The sequence below is a fragment of the Ictalurus furcatus genome, chromosome 9, assembly GCF_023375685.1.
Source record: "Ictalurus furcatus strain D&B chromosome 9, Billie_1.0, whole genome shotgun sequence".
NCBI classification, from domain to species: Eukaryota; Metazoa; Chordata; class Actinopteri; order Siluriformes; family Ictaluridae; genus Ictalurus; species Ictalurus furcatus.
Window position 1 is genome coordinate 17136367 of NC_071263.1, and position 22281 is coordinate 17158647.

Here is a 22281-nt window from a genome sequence, read left to right on the forward strand (position 1 = left end):
AATTTCTGGTGTGGATAGTAATAACACACACACACACACACACACACACACAAACACACAGTACTCACATAGTGAGTTAGGTCAAAATTGGGTCACTCTGTTTGTGTGTTAAACCTCCAAAATATTTTCAGAAAATAAAGCCTAAGCACCAAGGAGATATGACACAATAGCATGTGTCTGTTACATGAACTGCTGAGTTTATTTACAAAAAAACCCCTCACATTTACAAAAACAACACACACTGCAATTAGATATACAGGCATCAAGCAGACAGGGCTATTTGCACCTGATCTGCCTGTGTGTGATTCTTTAATTGATCCTGTGCAAAAATATGACAGTCTATGGTTACATCTAATCATCCAATTACCAACATTTATAATTACAAATCCTCATTTTCATGACTGTACATTAAAATCACCTACCAGTCTAAATTAGCAGTTTGATCATTGCTAGCCCTCCTCTGACCTGAAGTAACTGAGCTAGCGAATCAATTTCAAACTGCTAAATGTTAACCTGCTGAACATGACAGCCTACTTCTCCACATTAACTCAACATCTGTATACTATTACTTACACACTGCACGGTATATGCGTTTATTACTAGCACAGATGTAAGCATAAGGACTGTTATGCTAAATTGCAAACCGATCCTTCTAATCTGATGAACTGGTAGTGTAACGGAGCCACGCTTGTATCGCCATTACAGATAGCCTATTGGAGCTTTATTAACTTACACAGCGTCTCATAAAAGTTTTTCAGCAAACAAACCTGATGCTAAACCTTAAAAACTTACTTCAAATATGATGATTTTTTATTCTTCGGTATTTTGCAACTGTATTCTCTCGTCCTCGGCTTGTCCTCGATTTGAAAAAACCCTCTTCTTTCGACAAGAGGTGAAATGATGTGTCGATCAGCATCAGCAACTGCCAGTAGCGAATAAAATGTTGGGGTGGCATCTGGGGTGGCCAATCAGATGTCAGGGGTGTCCAGTGCCACCCTGGACACCCCTGTGGCTCTGCCATTGTGTGTGAAATGCTTATTGTAAAACTCCTTACGGAGTAAAAATCCCATACATTTCACCTGTGATCATACATTTTCCCCATGTAATTATGTGAGTAATATGTGATCACGTGTGCACAGCATTTCACCATGTTATGCCTTTAAATGGCATATGATGGTCACAATTAAGCTTGTGAGAACTGAAAAATGCCCACATGCCCTACATGTGTAAAACTAACATGTGAAAGAAATAAAAATACTTGCACTATATGTGGAAATGTGTGAAACAATATAAAATGTGGCACAAAAAACACTTATAAATTTCATTTATCACACATAGTGCAAGTGTTTTGTTTTTTTTCATGATTCACATGATTCATTTACTTTCACAATACTGTACTTTTTCCACATGCATGGCATGAGGTTTCATTTTTCACTTGCACTACATGTGACAAATGTGTGAAAACATAATAGGGTATATGACATGAAGTTAATTTTCTCTAAGGGACAATAGCACTGGTTTCACTGAATTTGTCTTTCATTACCAAGCCACAACCATGACTGTTACTGCTGTGCAGAGAATGGTGCACCACCATTTCTGTAGGGTTAGTGGAGAGCTGACAAATTATGTATAGCGACAGACCTACAGTCAGTAATCGCAACAGCAAGGTCTGAAACAATTCCTGTTACATTAATGAGAAAAACGGCATTATAATAACCTTGAAAAACGATATTATTGTATTCCATCTACTTGTAATGTGCTCAGTATAGAATAGTGGTAGCTATGTGAGCTATATGGTCATACATACACGGGATCACATGTACAGTCATGTGATTAATCAATCAGCCAATCATGTGGCAACAGTGCAATGCATAAAATCTTGCAGATACAGGTCAAGAGGTTCAAATAATGTTCACATCAGATATCAGAATGAGGAAAAATGTGATCTCAGTGACTTTGTAAAATGGTTCTTGGGGCCAGGCGGGCTGGTTTAAGTTATTCAGAAACTGCTGATCTCCCAAGATTTTCATGCACAGCAATCGCTAGAGTTTACACAAACAAATAAAAATATCCAGGTCAGAGGAGAATGGCTCAAGCTAAGGAGAAGATTCAGATAGCATATTTTTACAAACATGGTGAGCAGAAAAGCATCTCAGAACGCACAACATGTCACACGTTGAGGTGGATGGGCTACAACAGCAGAAGAACACATCAGCTTCCACTCCTGGCAGCCAAAAACAAGAATCTGTGGCTATCATGGACACAGATTCAACCAAACTAAAAAGCTGAAAAAGCGTTGACCAATTGGGCATTCTGTGATGCTTTTCTGCTCACCACAGTTGTAAAGAGTGGTTACAGTATGTGATTTACCATAGCCTACCTGGCAGCTCAAACTACTCTGGCCATGCTAGTCTGACCTCTCTCTTCTGCTTGAAGAGAGAGGCCCCCCCCACGGATTGTGTAAACTTTAGAGACCATTGTGCATAACAAAAATCCCAGGAGATCAGTAGTTTCTAATATACTCAAACCAGGCAGTCTGGCATCAACAACCATGTCAAGGTCAAAGTCTCTGATGTTTGAACATTGACTGAAGTTCTTGATCTGTATCTGCATGATTTTATGCATTGTGCTGCTGCCACATCATTGGCTGTTTGGATAATTGCATGTTGGCTGATTGGCTGATTGGATAATTGCAATGAAAAGGGGTATTCCTATTAAAGTGACAGGTGAGTGTATATGACTATTATTAACATGTATAAGATGCAGTTTTTTATTTTATTTATTATTATTATTATTATTATTATTATTATTATTATTATTAAAATGTTTTTACAATCTAAAAGAATCACAGTGTTGTAATCCAACATTAAATACCAGTAACCACTATTCAGGTTTTCAAAGGGTTACTGCCGCAGCAGCCAGTGCGCGCTCACGTGCCTGTGCCTGATTGGCTGCTGAAGGCCGGCGCGCGCTCCCCGTACGCTCGCGCGGCGCAGTTAATCGGCTCATACGTCCGCTCCCACGCGCTCCGGATCTCACACAACAACACCTTCAGCGGTAGAAAACACACACACACACACACACAGTAAACGCACCGCTGTACACCACAGCTTAGCGTGTTTAGACAGCATATTTAGACATCTCACACACGTAACAGAGTCGCGTGCAGATGAGGCGAGAGGAAAACCTCGAGATGATTCACACGTAAACTTGAAAACATTAACACAGAGGAGTCGAATACGTCATCGCAATTCATTTCGGACTTTTAGCTGGCTTCCAGACACGCGCTTAAACGTCTGCAGTTTGTCCTCATGAACACTGAGATTAATGCCGTTTAGTTTTCTCCACTCTTCACTCTGTCTGCACACGCCGGTAATATTTTGGACGTAGTCTACATGCACTTCTCAGTCTATGGAGCGAGCTTTTCAGTATAGAGAAGGCGCTCCAGAACATTCTGTAGACTCGATCCAGTTAGGATGTGCTAAATTTGGGCTTATGCAGAAGTCGGAAAAGGACGTCCACTAGCCTCAACAGCGGCTTTTTCCAACTAACTCACTGTCTTCCTAAATAGGTAAAGAGTTAAAGGGTTCGTTTTGGTTTTCCTACAGATAATCCGGCTGCCGTTCATGCAAAAGTCGGTAGAAAAGTTCGCTTGTGGAACTTCACAATCTGGTCGCATTTACTTCCAACATCTAGTGCAGTTTCGATTCATATCACACGTACAGCATTTCATTCTCGTGGTTAAATAAGCCTACGTTGTGAAAGGACAAGCTTCAGCATCCAGTCGAAACTTTCCTCATTGACGCGTAACGGCGCGTTTCCGCTGAGCATCCCCTCAATGCCACTGCAAGCCTAAAAGCAGCAGCAGCAGCAACAACAACACCAGTCTCCTCTCAGAGCACAAAAGCGCGAGAATGGCCCAGCAGCTCGTGCTCGTCACTAATGGGATTGCGCTGTGACTTGCTCGGCCGGAGGACAGGCTGCACTCACACACACGCACACACACTCGCTCGGCGGTGCGCTGCACGGCGCGGGGATGATCAGGATCTTCCCGGACTTCAGCGTGCAGGTGACGGCGGCGGCTGGCGCAGGAGCCGCAGGGATGCCGGCAGCACGAGTCCCGGGCGCCACCAACGGCAACCCGCAAAACGTCCAGGGCTTGACCACTTACCAACAAAGGTATGTTCATTAAAAAAACTGCAAACGCTGCTTTCATTGAATTTCACCATATTGACCTCTCATTTTGCCTACGTGTGCGTATTCACGCTATGTGCTGTCATGTCGCATCAATGCTTTTGTTTGTTTTTCCATTGCCATTGTAATTTAGTTCTATGTGGTACATATGATTAGCAACTAGATTAAAAGATTGCTCTAAGTGCATTAATTACACCCGATGCTAAACTGCAAGTTGCACTTTATTAGATATCTATCAGGTACGCGCGCGCGCCCACACACACACACACACACACACTTATAAATCTAAAACTTGTACATGAATTTGATCAAAAAAAAGCAACCAGACATACAAACCTGCACAAATGTGTGGATCCTATTAGTACCACACTAACCTAACAAAACAAGCTCACTTAAGTGAAACGTTTATGAGAATAGCTTTACTATGTAATGTGCACCTTGATTTCCATTTCCATGTGAGAACTCCACTTAGGTCAAACAAAGACCTAGTTGCAAGCCGACAGTAACTTGTAAGTTTATTGCTGGTTTCAACTGCAGCCAAAACTATAGATTAAATTTATGACTTTTTACAGTAGCCACTTAGGAAATGTTTCCTCGACCACTCAATGGGACCCTTTTAAGAATAAAATCTAATACTATATGACACATTTTAGCATCTGGCCAAAAAGGGCTCCATATAAATCACCTAAAGTATAGGCTGTAATATATTATAGAATATCTACAGTATATTAGATAGGGCAGCATATGATTTATGCTTTTGTCAAAATTAGTCAATCCGTGATACATATCTATACACAGTGTTTAATAACCTGTGATTTGTACAGATATGTCCACATTTTAAAGACACTTATGCAAACAGCAAAAGCTGACACACAAGTTGTTTGACCTTTGATTATATTTAAAGCAGCCGTTTTCAGTCTCCCCTTAGTCTGACATATGCTCAGCATATTTTAGTGCTTTCCCAGCTCTAACTCACTTCACATTATGAAGGGCTTGTTAATGAGTTAATGAAGTGATTCAGCTGCACTAGTACATGCAACATCTCAAACGTCCAGTGCACTAGATCTCCAGAATTGGGATCAAAACAGAGCGATTTAGAGCATTATGGAGCCTAGTTGTGCAGGTAAAGTTAATCGTAAACACGCGCAGCTCTTTGCATTCAGATCTGCTACATGCACTGGAATTTACTCAACATTGTATGGCCTGTGTGTGTGTGTGTGTGTGTGTGTGTGTGTCAGGAGTTGACCTTGACAGGTCACTGGTTCTTAAACAACCAGTTTAGGGGGGGTCTACTAAATAAATCAGTGAAAATGTACAAACACAAACATGACTAAATAGCTATAGGCTAGACACTTCATAATATCCATAATAAGTTTTTTTTTTTTTTTTGAAATATTATTATTATTAATTACAAGACCAACTTTGCACAACACATTTATGCAAAGGTCTTAAGAAGAGCTGTGGGATGTTGTTGGTTTTGGGTTCACAAGGTGTGTGAGCTAAGGATTTATAATTTAGTGAGGTGACAGCTCTGAGGTCTTTTTAAAGATGCCATATAAATATGTCATATTTTACACAGTCTCAAATAGACTAAATGGGCAGTGTATACATTAAAAAAATGATTTCAGATCAAAGTAAAATAAAAGAAACTTTTTTCTTATTTTCTATCATAGTTGCAATCAGTAGTAAGCGACGTAGTGTCTTAATATTCTGACATTCTTATTGCATCCAGTCCCTTTTCTTAACCCAGTGAACAAAGCATCTAAAGGACTCGGGGTGCGAAATAAACGGTCGGGGTCGTGGAGGGAGAAATTTTTTAGGATGGCGGAATTACGCGTTGGAACAACCTGTAAATTCCGCGAAAGGCAAAACTGTTTCCAACTACAACTGAGTGGCGTTGTTGCGCCGGTAGCAGAGGAGGCGAGCGCTACTGCACACAGAGCGAAGCGGAGGAGGGAAAAATGCAGCTCAACGCGCACGGAAACGCGGCTTCACTCAGCGCCGGAGAGGACGCACTCCTCCGGGAAAAGCTCACCATGTGACGGTCCCGTGTGAGTAGAGATCCGTGCACCGTTTCACCTCAAGCCGCTGAATTCAGACGCGTCCCGGGCTCGCGGCTCCTGCTCGCGGCATGCCTGTGGAGCGCATAACGCTCCGTCCTCACCGCTCATGAACGCTCAGGGGGACGCGAACACTCCGCTCCGGCACGGCGCCATGCCGCTCTTTAAACACCTCTCAGCGTCTACATCGCACCGCCTTTGCTCTCCTCGGCTGCATGTCTGAATCACCGTGAAGACGAAAGAGGAGGAGGAGGAGGTGGGGGAAAAAAGTCAGAAATCAAATAATTGCGGGAAGATGGCGCCCACCAAGCCTGGCGTTCAGCAAGACCCTTCAAGAAGAGAACGGTAAAACAGCTCGGGTTGTTGTGTGTGACGCGTCGCCGCATGCTCATTATTAGACGTTGGGCATTTTGTGTGTGTGTGTGTGTGTGTGTGTGTGTGTGTGTGTGTGATTGAGATGTCAGAAGTTTCGGGCGTGCCCTTTCCCACGGGAGTGTGTTTGGCAATCAGGGGAGGTTGACGCTCGGGTAACAGGTTTACACACGAGGAGGAGGAGGAGGAGGAGATGGTGGAGGAGGCGCGTGTTTTGGCGGACCTAAGGACGCGGTAACGGCGTTGAGCACTGCACGAGCGCTCGGGTCCACGCATGATGGCCACTGATGCCTGCGTGTTGGCGTTGTTGGCGGGGATTCGTGAACGTGTCGCTGACATTGCTGCCGTTTATCTCAGCTGAGCTACCGTGAAGCGCTAGGCCGGGCGGTGCATGACTTGAGTAAAGGCTGCTGTTGGCGGCGGGACGGGAAAAGCGGTGAGAAATTAGCATAAAGCAGCAGGGAGCTGTTCAGGAACTTTGAATGTAGCGCATGGATTTCTCAAGCGCCCTAACGGACACGCGCTCTAACTCCAGGTAATGCTGGAAACCCCTAGCACAAATCATCACACAGCGCCAAACACAGAGGCTGTGGCTACCTGGAATAGTCTGTTGTTGTTTTTAATCATCAGTTTACAGTGTAATAAAAATACAAGGCCTGTTGAACAGTGTGCTAAAATTGGTTTACTACTGGTTAGTAACCTAACCCTAATATCATGTGTTGTTGTGATTTGGAGTTAATATTGTTTCTCTACTGATAAAGAAACATTACTGCATGGATTTCTGTCAACGCTTCATACTCGACTCACATTCAACGAGGGTCTCGGATCGTCTCACTTTGACTAAATGAGCTATTAAATCCGCAATACTAGGCCAATGTTATTGAGAAAGAATTTGATGAAAGCTGAGTCAACAAGATATTTGTTCGCACAGTCACTTCTGGAAGCTGCATACCTGTTTACATCATGCATGCTAATAGATCAGATATGAAGTGAATGAGGCAAAAGGTGAGCTGGATGGATGTGATGTGCTGCCTGTATGCACACACACACACACACACACACACACATATATGTATGTAATTAAATAGGTCTTGAAGGCATGGTATAAACAGGCCTACTTAATACTATACTATTCTAATTGTATATATATGTTCAATATGGGAAACCGGTCCTCTGACTACACTGTCAGTGCCTATCATAAACAAAGAAGAGGAACTTCAGTCACAGACAGACTACTGTGACTATTCCTAAAGATCTCTTGCTTAAACGCTGAAATTTAACAATAAAGTAATACCCATAAGAGCATTAGTCATAAACCAGAGGCCCGGACTGTAGCATTACATCCAGCACACTCCCATTGGCACAGTAGCAGAAGATGTTTATGCTAAGTCAGTCAGCTGTAATCTTAGTGGCAGGGGCATATTTTTGTGCCATTCTGAGCATATCGGCAAGATAGAAATCTTGAAGATGGAATTAATTTTAAGAGGAGAAACTTCATAGCCTGTGCATGAGCGCGCTCTTTATCACCTGTCTCCTGTTAGCATTCAGAAGGGGTTAAATCACACTCTGTGATTTGATGTGAGGCTCCTCTTGAGAGCTGAAACGAATTTGCCTGAAAATTCTGACCTCGAGGTGTTTAATGGCTCTTAATGGCATGTGCATGTTTACGTCTATGGATTGGTATTGGAGTAGCAGCTGAGAGTTTTATACTTGGGCTTAAGCAACACAGAGAATAAACGGGGAGAGAAACGGGTTGGCAGTTGTTATGAAGCAGTAACCTCAAAGTTGGCTTTGTGTCGAGGAAAACCATTCTGTCTTTCCCCAGTTATGCATTTTGTATTGTATTAATGCAACAGAGCTATGGAGGGAAATGAATGGAAACTGGAAAAAGGAATTTAACGGTGCGGATGTGTGATGTGTGAATGCTGTCGTGTACTAAATAGTCAAATGTATTATTTTAATGCAGATTTGTCTTTCGAGGAAATGCTACAATGTCTACATCAACAGGTACAGTATTCTGCAATGCTTGGTTTTGTGCTAGGAGTTAGGAAGAGAAACAGGGTTTAATGTTTGAGATTTAGCCTTAAATGTATAAGCTTTATTTGAAAAGCAGTGCTCTGTTATCTGTGCTCATTTTAAAGCTCCGCAGGAAATCCTTGTTATGGTAAAGGACTGCAAAATGGAATAATTATTTGGCATTTCATTTGAAAGGTTTTTTTTATTAAGAAAGCAAGCAGCGTCTTCTACATGCCTTTCAGCTACACTGGCAACACAGTGCTTCCTCACCAAACAAAAGGACGGCCAGTTCCTCCCAGTGATCGGAACGCTGAACACAGTATAGATGGGGAGCTAGCATGCCATTCCGATGCATATTTATCACAATTAAGAGGGATTTCCAGCCCCATCTGTGGCTGTTTGGGCGGCGTGCAGCGTGGTGATTACGCTGTCTCTGTCTCTCTCTCCTCCACCCACTGATGTTGCTATGAAGGTCAGTGTCGAGAGACAGACATAAAGAAGATGTAGCCCACTAAGGTAATAGTGCAGGCACGGAGCATGCTGCGCTACCGCACGCCTCATGCTGTGCGCTGCTTTATCACCGCCTTTGTGATACACACCCCACTCGGTCAGGCGGGGGATTTTTCATTCTGCCGTACCTTTGGCTTTCATATGGAGTTTGAGCCCTTTATGTTTGTATCAGTGGTATCAGTGGCAGGAGAATCAACAGCATTAGTGCTGTAGAGAAGACAGGATGCAGCCACAAGAAAGGTTTCATATTATGAAAGGAATAACTAGCCTATTTGGGGGGCCTTTTTTATTGGTATTTTTTAACTTGTACATCTTCATATCCTGAGCGCTCGTCACCCTATGCTAGCGATGCACCTTTGGCAGTCTATTGTCATCGACATATTTAATCACACTCATCTTGATCACTCATATTGTTCTGGTAAATAAACATGAAACGGTTGCTGTGAATCTTGTTAAGTGAACGCAGGCTTTTCAGGAGTCTCTCCTTGAGTACCATTCAGTAAATATTATCATTCTTTAGTGGTTCGTTGGAAATCACCTTATATTCCAAATGAATTGCAGGCAGCTCTTAGCTTTCTTTCTTAACTGTACTGTAGTGTAACGTCTTGTGGCCTTTTAGCTTTTATTATGATTCAAGACTGAGGTAAAACCAAACCCTCCACCTATGCATTTAACATGCAGGCAAGTGAGACCTTTATTTAGCGTCTGGCTTGAAGGACAGATGTTTTGCCCGCTGACTCCCATCTGCTATTTTTCCCCTGTTTATGTGTGCAGCTCCAACGCTAGCAGCGAGCGTTGCCCTTTAGCTGCCTCTGCTCTCTTCCCGCCCGGTACCTCGGCTCCTTCTCCAGCTTTCAGTACTGACAGATCCGCACTCTGCTGTGAAATATGTGGGCACAGGAGTAGAAAAGGTTTGTGTTTGAACCTGCAGAGGTATAGAATTCCGTACATATATTTATGCTTTAGAGCATGCACAGGCAGAGATTTCAGGGGTTGAAATATACTTCAAAGTTTCCTTCGCAGCATACTGTACGTTTGGGATTTTTGTCGTTTCATGGTTTTTGGTGTACTCCTGAGATCTCTAGGCACTTTCTTTTAGCACAGCAACATATTTGCCTCATCCACACATCTGTCTCTCAACTAAAGTTGACAGTCTATTGACAGGAATTCTGTCCTGAAAAGTAACTCTGTAAAAAAAAAAATGGCATCACCACCACCGCCACCAAAACTACCACCAGTTTATCACGCTCCGATCTGACCACACACACCTGCATGACCCTCTGTGACATGCCGAGGTTCTGCCTGTGAAATTGTAATTGATTATTCCGCTTAGGCTGAGCAGGAGGTAGGACATGGCCCGATTAACTCCCCACAGACCGCCCTTGTACCTACCAATGACACCCGCTGCACGACTTGTGTAAATGGATTGAGAGGCGCATATGCATGGGAGCCCACCTGTCACTTTAATAAGCAAATGCCATAGCAGCGATTTGGCTGGAAATGGAAGTAAAGCCGGCTTCGCCTCACCTCGCCGAGGAGCTGCAGCATGATGAGGTCTTTTCTGACATGCATTCCTTAAGCATTGCGTCATTTTTTGAAGAAGGCCACCCATGCTTGGCTTTATTTGCTGGCTTTGTGCTGCCTTTTTCCCATGGTTATAGCAGCGTGCACTTTTCCAAAGCCACACTTTAGTAGGAAGCTGCATTCAGCTGTTACTCTCTCTCTCTCTCTCTCTCTCTCTCTCTCTCAGTGTGTGTGTATGTGTGTGAGGGAGAGAGAGAGAGAGTGTGTGTGTTGCCACTGAATATACTCAGGCCTCCTGAAGCCCATCTTGCGTATTGATAAAACACGCTGCCATCCACATAATGCTTCGTGTGACATGTAATTGGTGAAGTGATTGTGTTTCTTTCATTTAATAAAGTCTAAAGGCTTGCTTCCTGAGGCATTTGCAGCAGACTGTGGGAAAGGTCATTTTCCTAGATATGTTAGAATAGCCAGAAGCTAAAATAAACACGCTCAGAAACTTCAGAATATTTTCAGTCTCTGAAGAAGAAAAAAACTGGCTTTGTGTTATATGTTAAGTTAAAATCTATAGGAATCATAATGTATGATCAGAATTTATGCTTTAATTCTGCAAATGGGAAATGAATAAAAAAAAAATGGCTCTTTTATTTATCTGTTTTATTTTCTCAGACGTATACTAATATATAGTGATGTTAAATATGTTTCATTTTAAATCTGTTTGACTCAAATGTTCCTATTTAGATCTGATCAGACATGTTACATACAGTATACACGTTATTCAATCTCATGAATTTGGTGCCTGAAGGTGGATACGTGTTACATTACATGTTTCTCTTACCTGCATATCATCCATAGCTCAAGGCATGCTGCGTTTCACCTTCTCTTTTCATATTTACTGTAATCTTGGTCTACAAGAAATTATACACAGAATTCTATAAGACATTGTTAGTCACTGCAAAGTTGCCTGATAATAGATATCCAACAGTATATAATTTGTGGACGTTTTTTTGATTTCTTTTATGTAAGAGCAGCTGAAATGCTCCAAACAGCTTCTTTCACTATGTCTTAAAGATTTACAGGCTCAGCTTAGCAGCTCGTATTTGAAAATGTTTGAAATGAACACGGTAAACCCTGTTTACAACATAGCTGTCTTTCCCCCCCCCCCCAGTAGTTTAAAAGCTCTCATCCTGCTTTCAGGCAGCATGCTGATGAAAAAGCAACATATAAAAAAAAACTTTTTCAATTGAATAGAAAATAACTTTCTAGAGCGTTCACTTGAAATAGTCAAGGCTTTGTGAGGTCACGTCTGTTTTTTTGTTTTTTTTAAAGACGTTATTTCATGGCTGTGCAGCTCTCTTCTTTTTAATTCCTTTCGTCGTGTTGTAGCCCTGTGTGTTTGAAAGTGTAGGTCAATAAGGATGGGCACATTGCGAATTTCATGATCTGTGTAGTGGAACAAATTGAAAGCAAAGCCTATATCAATCACGCTGAAGGCAGGGTTAATTGTTCCTGCTTTACAAGAACAGTGGACAGATAAAGCAGTAATGATGCACTTATGTCTCCGATGTGCGCTCTCCTCCACATGAAATGACAAAAAAACATAGAGATGATTTACCTATTAAGTGGTTACTACAGAACAAAAGCTGGGAATGTGCTTTCTCTTGAATATGTTTGACTGTCAAGGTCTTCCATCTGCTTCTGTTACTCTGCCATTCATAAATTAAAGTTTTTAATGTTGTTATTATTACTGTTTCACGTCTTTGATATTAAGTGCTATGCAAACTGCTTCTAAAGTGCATTTTATCCAAGTGTAGAAGCAAACTGTATTGAGGAATTCCCTCAAACATTGAAGAGTGTAATAGGAGAGATCCATGTTCCTGACTCTGGTCCTAAAGGACATTGTTTCCGCTGCCTTGGAGTTGTTGAATGCATTAATTTAAAAAAAAAAAAAAAAAAGCTTCTATTGGCACTTTCTGTGCATTTGCATATTTATCTTAGGGCTTAGCCGTGCGCTCCTGAAAAACTGTAAATTGCAGAATTTTAAAAGAAAATGTATATTTTTTTCTCCATCCACACACTCACATACACTCATATACGTACACAAACATATGCTCATTCATATACAAGTGCACACACTCACAACACACATGCATGTATATTTTATATACATAATATTTAATTAATTGAAGTCTGAAGTCCATGACAGCTATCACAACACAGCGGGTAATTCTGAAAATTAATGAGAACGATAATGCTTAAAAGACTGTTCCAGAGTTTGCCCAAACTCATTAACTAAATCTCTCATTTAAATACATCCTAAAGACTTTCAAATGGGGGGGGGGGGATACATTGTTGCTATATAAGCATTAGCCTGGCTTGAAAAACGCTGAAGAGCAGAGTTTTCTGCGTGACTGAAGTTGATCAGTTTGTATTCAAACTTCTCATCGTCACCCAAAGAAAGAGCCTCTGTTATAATATGCATAGATAAACTCTGGCAAAAGGAAACAATACCAGATCTGAATGGATGTTAATGAATTGAATTTATTTTAAAACGCATACTTTCGTAAGTTTTTATGCTGAATTATAATGTGACGTCCCGATTACAGCCCACTTACCTAACTTACTTATTAGTGTGTTTTATAGAACGACTGCAACAAACAAATCTTTTGATAATTCCATAATTATTTATTGGATAATCCAGTAACAGTTATAATGGCTTCACCCATCATTTTAACAAGCAAAAACCTTCTAACAAGCTAGTATTTTACATATTTTACTATTTTGACAGTGACCACATTTACATGGACAGCAATAATCTAATTATTGACCTTATTCTGAATAAGACAATATTGTGATTAAGGTGTTTACATGAGTCTCTTTTAGAATATTCCTTTCATGTTCCTGTTTTACATGTTATAGATCATAGATCGATTAACGGCACACGTCATTATGTCACCACACCACACCGTCCGACATTCCCTCCAGAATTTCACGCATCAACACACAGTTGGTCTTCGTTATGGTACCGTATAGAGTTTTGGGTGTTTTTATTTTTAATTTTATGAAAGCTTCAAGAGCAGTTAATTATTTGTCATGCTATACGTGCTAATAGACGACTGCTTGAAGCCATGGTTTGTGTCCGAAACCGTGTACTTACCTATTCAGTAGCTACAATACATGTATTACACCTACTATATACATGTATTTCACCTACTATATAGCAGGTAAGTACGCGGTTTCAGACGCAGCCTCGCTCTCTTGCTTGCCGTAAAACAGTTGAGCATTGCCGTGGGTGATCGTGTCCTGTCGCAAAATATGGTGAAAACTCTCACACGACTTTAATTGTGTGATTAAGGTGTGTACATGTCTATAATGCACATAGATAATGCGAATAAAACAGGAATACTCCACACGTCTTAATTCGATTTGTGTTTACTTCGAGTATGACTTTAGTCGGATTAAGGTAATCAATAATCGCTGTTTACATGGTAGTTTCTTAATCAGAGTATCGTCTTAATCGGGTTAATACTGGATTATTGTTGTCCATGTAAACGTACTGAGTATCTTCACAAAACATATCGAATCGCTTCCATACCACATTATGCAGTACAAATCTAACCTCGATGTTCATGCATCATCAGTGTACTGCTGTGAAAGGCACCTCTGCTTTCTATGCACTGTGTTGCATCACGCTTTAGTTTTCTGAGCGAGAGAACTCCCGCAGTTTGAACATTTCAGGCATTGCCTTTTTTGACTGCGCTCTCTTTGCCATCATCAAAGTTCAGTCAGTGCAATATTGAATGTCTTCTATGGTGCTAGACATCGGTTCTGGATCCCGTAGGATTGCGGGCGGTCAGAAATGAAGAAAACACACACAGCAAGCGATGGCATGCCCTTATTTTAGCATGGCTTGTGCCATTTACCATGGCTCACGCTTTCAAGGGTTGCAAATTCACGTTAAAGTTTAACTGGACGGAGCATGAAGCATTTTTTTGTTAGGGCTTTGTCTGAAGGCGCATTGTGATGATGTCATATGACCTGTTTCGGCCCAAATCTACGGTAATTTTGAAAACTTGCTAGCGCCTCAGAATATTGCTTGATTTTGCATTCATTTCTGTGATCGCGAAATCACAAAATCCTGGAGGGACTGTAAATAGTACTCGAGATTATGCCCCAAATCGTACTATGTTGAAACGAGTATTCCAAAGGTACCCTATTTCTGGTAGATTTTCAAAGGGATCTGTGGACACTTTTGCAGCTAATATTGCCCACAACAAGTGTAACGATGGTGATGCGTATTTTAGAGAGGTGTCGATGTTGTGTGGAAAAATAATGGTAAATTATTATGGTAAAGGGAATGGTAAATTAAGTTATATCGTATAAATAATAATATAAGGAATAATGAGTGAAGAAAAGCTGAAATGCAACGAGGAGTTTGTTTACGATGACAGTGTGCGTAACTAGGCAACAACGTTCTCTTCCATTACATGACGTGTTAATATGTCCCAGTGCTTGCATACTCTTTCGCTATACTATCAAAAGTATGTACTGTATTTTTCGTCACAAAAACAGTACATATTGTTAGCGCATAGTATAAGTAGGCGAATTGGGACCCAGCATGTGTTTAGAGCAAGGTTCTGCATACAAGGGCGTAACCATGGTATGGACATTGGGGTTGTCCAAGTGCCCCCCCAACCCCCCCCCCCACCCCCAACATCCAAAGTTTCATACTGAAAATTCACATTTTTAGAACATAGTTTTAAGATTACAGTTACCGTTTGAATTCACGTGATTTCTGAGTGATAGAAGCTCCCACAGCATGGGGAAATTGTGGGGTGCTGTGGCGTCCTGTGGGCAGATGTTTTCTCTGCTCCATAACCTACCATGAAACCTACCACACCAAGTAGAGGTGAGCTAAGATGTGTGCAGGCAAACCACACACGTTAACATTTAAACACGCAATCACGACTTTTAAACAAACTCAGAAAGGATGGCTACCTATGAAACTAAATTCAACACTATGTATGTTGTAAATACAATTTCCCCATGGATGCTTCCAAGCAATGCTGTGCTGCCTGCATTGTGACCAGGTACCATTATTTTCCCAGAAGAGAAATGACTGTAAAGAGTACTGGAGTTTTCTTTTCTTAATTCTAAAGACAAAGTGCCATAACTAGTTCTGAATGGGTAACTACAATATGGCCACAACTCAGATGTTAGTTCCATATCTCTCGTTACCAAGCTAGCGCATCTCAGCATTATGCTGAGCCTTATAATTGTAAAATCACTTAGTTGTCCTTATCCCAAATGTAGTGTAAAGGAACGAAATGTTGTGCAAATGTTGAACGAAATGATGTTTCACTCGCATTTATGACAGTCTGTCACAACGCGAGGGTTCACAACGAACTCGGCGGGAGGATATGCAAGTGAATGTAACGTTAATAGTCAAAAGCTGGAACTGACATTAGCCTAGCCTACTTCGTGGGTGTGCAAATATCAAAAGTTAATTGACGTTCTTAAGAACAAACCAAGCCATGGTATGATGCCTTCTATACTAAGCTAAGGTTACCTACTATTTAGGTTTCTAGTTACTTACTGTCTGAAAAATAGCTCGTATGCTCTTATGCACTTTTCTACGCTTGGCTGCTGTCTCCATTTCTTACAGACTGAGCTGCTAAAATATATCAGCCAACTTGCGTTGAGTATGGGCGCAACCAAGTGTACAATTGGAGGGGGGAAACACACCTATTTTTCTTAACAAACGGAAATATATTAAAAAGGAATAGAGATAAATAAATGGAATAGATGAAGAAAATACAGATCTGTTGGCAGGGTTCATTAAAGGGGGACATATAGAAAATATTTTGTACTGTATATTGGGGGTGTCATGTCTGGAGACGTAATGCAGGTAGGACGGATGCAAGTACAGTAGACAGTTTTATTAAAGAGAGACACAGGCAGATAAATCCAAAATCGTAATCCAAAAACGTAATCCAAATACATGCAAAAGGTCAGGCGATCGGCAAACAGGCATAAACTGGGCAAGGCAGGAATCAAGGATGTGGTCACGGAAAACAGGGTCGAGAAACAAAACAAGAAACAAACAATGACTAGGAACTGGGAGCGGAAAAACCAGCAATGAACTAAACTAACATGGAACATAACATGGACAAAGACTATGACTATGACTGAGGTAAACTATCGTAAGGGATCTAAACTAAGTCTCTTAACTATTCTAATCTACTATATTATTCCGCGCCGTGTGCTGGGAGGCGTGCGGTATATATGCAAAACATAATCAGCGTCAATTGCTCAATTGCTGATGGCTGACAGTAATCTAGACACACGTGAAGTAACAGCCAATGACAGAACAGGGAGGAGACATAACAGAAACATAACAAAAAACACGTGTCCAATGTACACAATGTCACGATTGTCAACAAACAAAAAGCAGGTGCTCGCGCACGTTGCTCGTGCATGCACGCCCACATGCTCTCCAGCACACTGCTTAAAGGTGAAACTGTGACGGTTGGGGGGGGCAGATTGGTATTTCCTCAACACTGGGGGGACACGACGCCCCCAAAGAATGCATGGTTACGCCCATGTCTGTGTAGAACCTTTAAGGGTTCCCCAGAGGAACAAATCCCAAAAAAAAAACCATTTATGGTGTTGGATTTAACCATTTTTTCTAAGAGTGTCTCTCCGAATATATGTATTTAATTGGGCTGAATATTGTTGTCCTGACAATCAGACAATCAAAACTAATCTCACCATTAGACTTGCAAAAGCTGCATTCAGCGCCCACGACAGTGAAACACACAGTGTCATGTAATATGGAGAATTAAAAGCAGGTTTTATTAGAAAGGTGCCTTATGGTACTGAAAAATGGTTCAATGATCCTATGCAAAGTTGCACATAAGAAAAAAACAATTAGAAATGTTATTAATTAGGAGAGAACATGCGAAATATAGCAAAAACATTTACAATTACAATGCTTGACTAAGGTAGAAAAGTTGGCATATCCATAATAAAATTACGACAAACTTGATGCTTGATGGAAACAGATTGTTACAAGCATTTCAGCACACCATGACTGTGTTTAGCTTGAGGTTCTTTGATTATGCCATGTTGATGCTCTCTCTTCAGAATATAAACAGGAATGGTTGATGGAAACACACAATGATTCACACTTTTACAAATATCATTCAAATTAGCATATGTATTTCCTAGTATTATAGCACCTCATGTCTCAACATGGAACTTGCATATCAGAGGCTATATTGACTATGCAGGCAAACTCTCTCTCTTTCTCCCTCTCTCTCTCCCTCTCTCTCTCTCTCTCTCTCTCTCTCAGCCTCCCAGCTAACCCTGTCTCTTGTATTTGTAAGAAAGAGGCAGGACCTATGCCAGGCCTGTCACCTTGCTTCTGCTGATGATGTTTTGAAGTGCCGTCATCGTTATCTGGTGTGAGCCATTTTGCAGCTTCATAGAGTCCCTGATAGCTCAACTTAATCTTCCCCCTCTCCTTATCACGGCCTTCTGACTGCACCAATTAGATTTTAACATATCATATCTAATACGCCTCTTCTCTTTGCCAGGCAGCAAGTCTCTGTGCAATCCTCAGCTTTCGCTGCACCTCTGTGATCTACAGCCTTGAGGTGTGGCCAGAAAAATTCACTCGGCCGTTCAATAGCTGTGTGTATTTCAGCTGCAGAACCTGATGACTGGGATGCTATAGATCCAGTGTATTGAGATGTAGACTTCAAGCAGGACATTTAGGTCTCACTGGATTAAAAGGGCAAACAAAGCCAGGGCCAGATGAAGCTAATAGGTCATCAATTTACCAATAATTCTGCAAACAACAGACATTCATCTTGCTTGTTACCATTCAGACTCCAGTTTCTTTGTAAGCAAACCGTATACGTTATTGCCTGTGAATTCTCAGCTAAGGTGCTCTTTAGTACATTGTACAGTACATGTCCTGCCACAGGGGGCATGGTGGCATCCACCCTGTGTGAGCAGAGGTTGCATGCTCTCCCCGTGCTTTGGGGGTCTCCACCGGGTACTCTGTTTTCCTTCCCCAGTCCGAAGACATGTATTGCAGGCTGATTGGCATTTCCAAATTGTCTGTAGTGTGTGTGCGATTGTGCCCTGCAGTGGGTTGGCACCCCATCCAGGATGTCCCTCACCTTGTGCCCCAAGTTCCCTGTGACCCTGTGTAGGATAAGCAATATGGAAGATCTTGTTCTACAGTATTAGCTCATTAGCAGCACTAGAAGCTTGATAGCAGTAAACATGGTCTGTCGGTTCGTTTTCAGCTGTGTATCATCCTGCAGACTGTCCCCATTTCCAACCATCCCTAGCTTGAGGAAAAAATTCTGAGGGTTTATTCGTTTTGGTTGTAGTTGTATACGTTTGCAGTTATGTGGCTCAGTTATGAGCCACGGGGTCAGCTTTTTGAAACATTTTTTGCAATACTTGACAGCGTTGTTATCACCGTTCAGAAGCTTTGAATAGAATACATTTTGGACCCCCAACATTCAACCAGTCAGGATGCTGCATCTCTGACTTGCCTGTCAGTCAGAAAGCTTTCCCTCTTGCACTAGTGTCCAAGGTTTTTTTTTTTTACTCAGGCAGCATGTGTACCTTTATCTTGATGAAGTGGATCATTTCTAGTGGCATTACTAGTTGTCCATATACACGTCCTTTTCTGCCTGCGGGCCCTATAATTTTTCTTTCTTTAAATGAGAAATGCTATGAAAACCCACCAAGCCCTCATTGTATTACAGTGTAAAAATCGGACTGCTCGATTATACTCGGCCTATATCACAGAGGGCAGAACGCTTCTGGTTGACATGTTTCTGGATTGACTGTATGTTTGTAGCACAGAGCAAGAAAATGTATGTGTATGAGTGTTTGTGTGAGCGAGAGAGTAAACAAGGCTAGAGACTATGTGCTTCAGGCGAGGACTGAAAGGGGCACTGGCCGTGTGTGTGTGTTCTACTCGTGTACTGATCTCTGTCAGATGTGTGTCAGGCCCGGAAGAGCCGATGTGCCAATTCAGCAGGCACTAGAATATGAAATCTATTAACCAACTGTATACTAACTCCTGACCATAGTTTAGTGCATTCTCAGTAATCAGGCTCACAACAAGCCACATAGAATTAGAAATGTACAGGACTGTTCAAGATGTGTCTTAGGTTGCTTTTCTGAATTCGACCAGTACAATTCTGTAAAGCAAAAGGTGCTACAAAAATGTCATTTTATAGGCGTTAAACAGAAAGACGAAATCAGACACAAACAGTGCACAAGTGATAAAGGGTTAAAAGATAGCAGTGTGTGACTGAGCTGTGCATCAATATTTTGACAGTTACTGTGTAGCACACCAGATGAGCACAGCATCTGCTGTGTGAGGAAGGAGGGTGTTTGTGCGTGCATGCATGTGTGTGTGTGTGTGTGTGTGTGTGTGTGTGTGCGTGAGAGAGAGAGAGAGAAAGAGAGAAAGAGAGAGAGAGAGAGAGAGAGAGAGAGGAGGGTACTGTGAAGGCTGGCACCTACTGTGTGCCCAGATTCATTGGCCCAGACACATTCCACAGGAAGTCCTACAATTCCGTTGGCATGCAAGCCTGTATTCATCATAAATATTTGAGTAATACCATAACCCAGACCATGCCCCATTCATTATACTGGTGTGAGGAAAACACTTAACACTCTCTCTCTCTCTCTCTCTCTCTCTCTCTCTCTCTCTCTCTTGCTGAGAGCCCTTGTAAATTGTTTTTCATGCTACAATTGTCAGTATATGTATTTCTGATGAACTGCGTCATTAGATGTAGCAAGAATAATCTTAAAAATCTCACTTCAGCAATGTATAATCTGCCGCTACACTTCAAAGCTTGCCTGTTTACCATATCAAGGCGATGCTGTCAGAAGATATTTCTCCCTGCTTGTTTACGATAAAACCAGCAAAATTGCCAGCAATGGAGACAGAGAACATTTTTGTTAAGTTGTGACGCTCATTAAAATGAATCCTCTGTCTTCCCTATGGCCCTCTGTACACTGCTAACGTTCTTCCGAGACCGTTTGCAGACATTTAGAACACTTTGTTTTCTCTGCTTTGCTTCGTCTTGGCTCGGCTGTTTAACCCCCTGCTCAGCGCATATTGTCCCGTGCTCCAATACAGATCCTTTAATGAGCTCACTGACAGATACTGTGGAGGCATGTTTTTTTTTTTTTTTTTGCGCTGACTCTGGAACCTAGGTGTGTAGGAATTATGTCCTGTAATGCAGAGAGAGCATGTTTCAGAGTCTCAAAAGTGCAGGAGTGATGACAGGGCTTGAGGAACAGCAACGACCTGAAAACCTTTAAATAAACATAAATAATGGGGTTTTGGGGTGTAGTTTTCTCTTTGTTGACTGCTAAAAGTGGTAGAATGTGGATTTTATCAGTCACAATACAAGGTGGGATCATTATTTTTGTTAGATTTTTGAAAATATATTCATTTCAGGTTTTGACCCATAATGGAAGTCACATTTACTTCAATTGCAACGTCAAGTATCTGGGCCACTGGGGGTCACTAATGGGAAGGGTGTTTTGGTCAGGAAAAATACACACATGACTCTGTTGCCTTTGTTTAAAAAATATTCTATATAGCAAGGGTGGACTAAAGGTAAATTTATTAGCTAAACCACTGGGCAAGTAAAATATCTCATATGCTACTCAGTCCCATGTTTTGGTTGCCAGAAACTGACTAGGTTAAAACATATAGCTGATATAATATAATAATGGATGGTAGGCTAGTTTGCGTGTACATTAATACCAAGGGAAACAAACAAGTATATGTTTATTATGGTTTTCTAACAATGTTTCTAATGTAGCACTGTGTTTGTGACCTCAACAACCAAAAACCTCCATGTAGTTTATTAAGCTTAGATATATATATATATATAAAGAAAATACTGTTTTGTGAAAGTCAGTAAGGAGTAGGTCTTTCTTTTTATGGTTGGTAAACCTACTTAGCATATGGGAAACTATGAATAAAAAAACTAAAAGCCAAGACATGACATGATACAGTATTTGTTTGTGTACTGATTTATCCACCCCTGTATTATAGGAGTTAAACCCAGAAATTCCATTGGTTTCCTTCAATGAGTGCTACTAAATGCAGTTATATGAAGGGTAAACATAGGTAGGTACTAAAATTGTGAGACTAGAGGTTTTGGTGGGCAACAGACAACCTGTACTGTAGGACTGGAGTGAGGATTTGACCAGTGAAGCCCATCCTTGGGATTTATCTCAATATTTCACTTATTGCTCTATCTCCATGATGCATGCTGTTATTACTGTAATTGTGGCTGAGTGTCATAGACCTCCATAGAAAATAATCAGCCATCTGTGATTTGGTCATTTGCTAGTGTGAAGGCCAAATCGCTTCCTGTTTTGTCCAGATCCAGCCACCATCCTGAACCTGCTTGGGTGGTATGAAGAGTGCCAGAAAAAAAAGTGCTTATCCTCTGAAGACTTCAGCTCAAACACCTTTGTAGGTGTCTGTCTGCTTTGACTTAACAGCCCCAGCATTGCTTCTCCTCACTGGCAGTCCAGGAGCACC

At 41.4% G+C, this 22281-nt stretch overlaps 1 protein-coding gene across 1 annotated transcript in view; it reads left to right on the forward strand.

Annotated features, from left to right (window-relative positions):
- Positions 1–5135: 5135 nt before the first annotated feature.
- Positions 5136–22281, forward strand: part of LOC128613038 (neuronal PAS domain-containing protein 3) — a 250812-nt gene continuing 233666 nt past the window's right edge. The window contains exon 1 of the mRNA XM_053633577.1: positions 5136–6599. Coding sequence (XP_053489552.1) covers positions 6550–6599 — 50 coding nt within the window. The 5' untranslated portion in view covers positions 5136–6549. The remainder of the gene's footprint in view (positions 6600–22281) is intronic.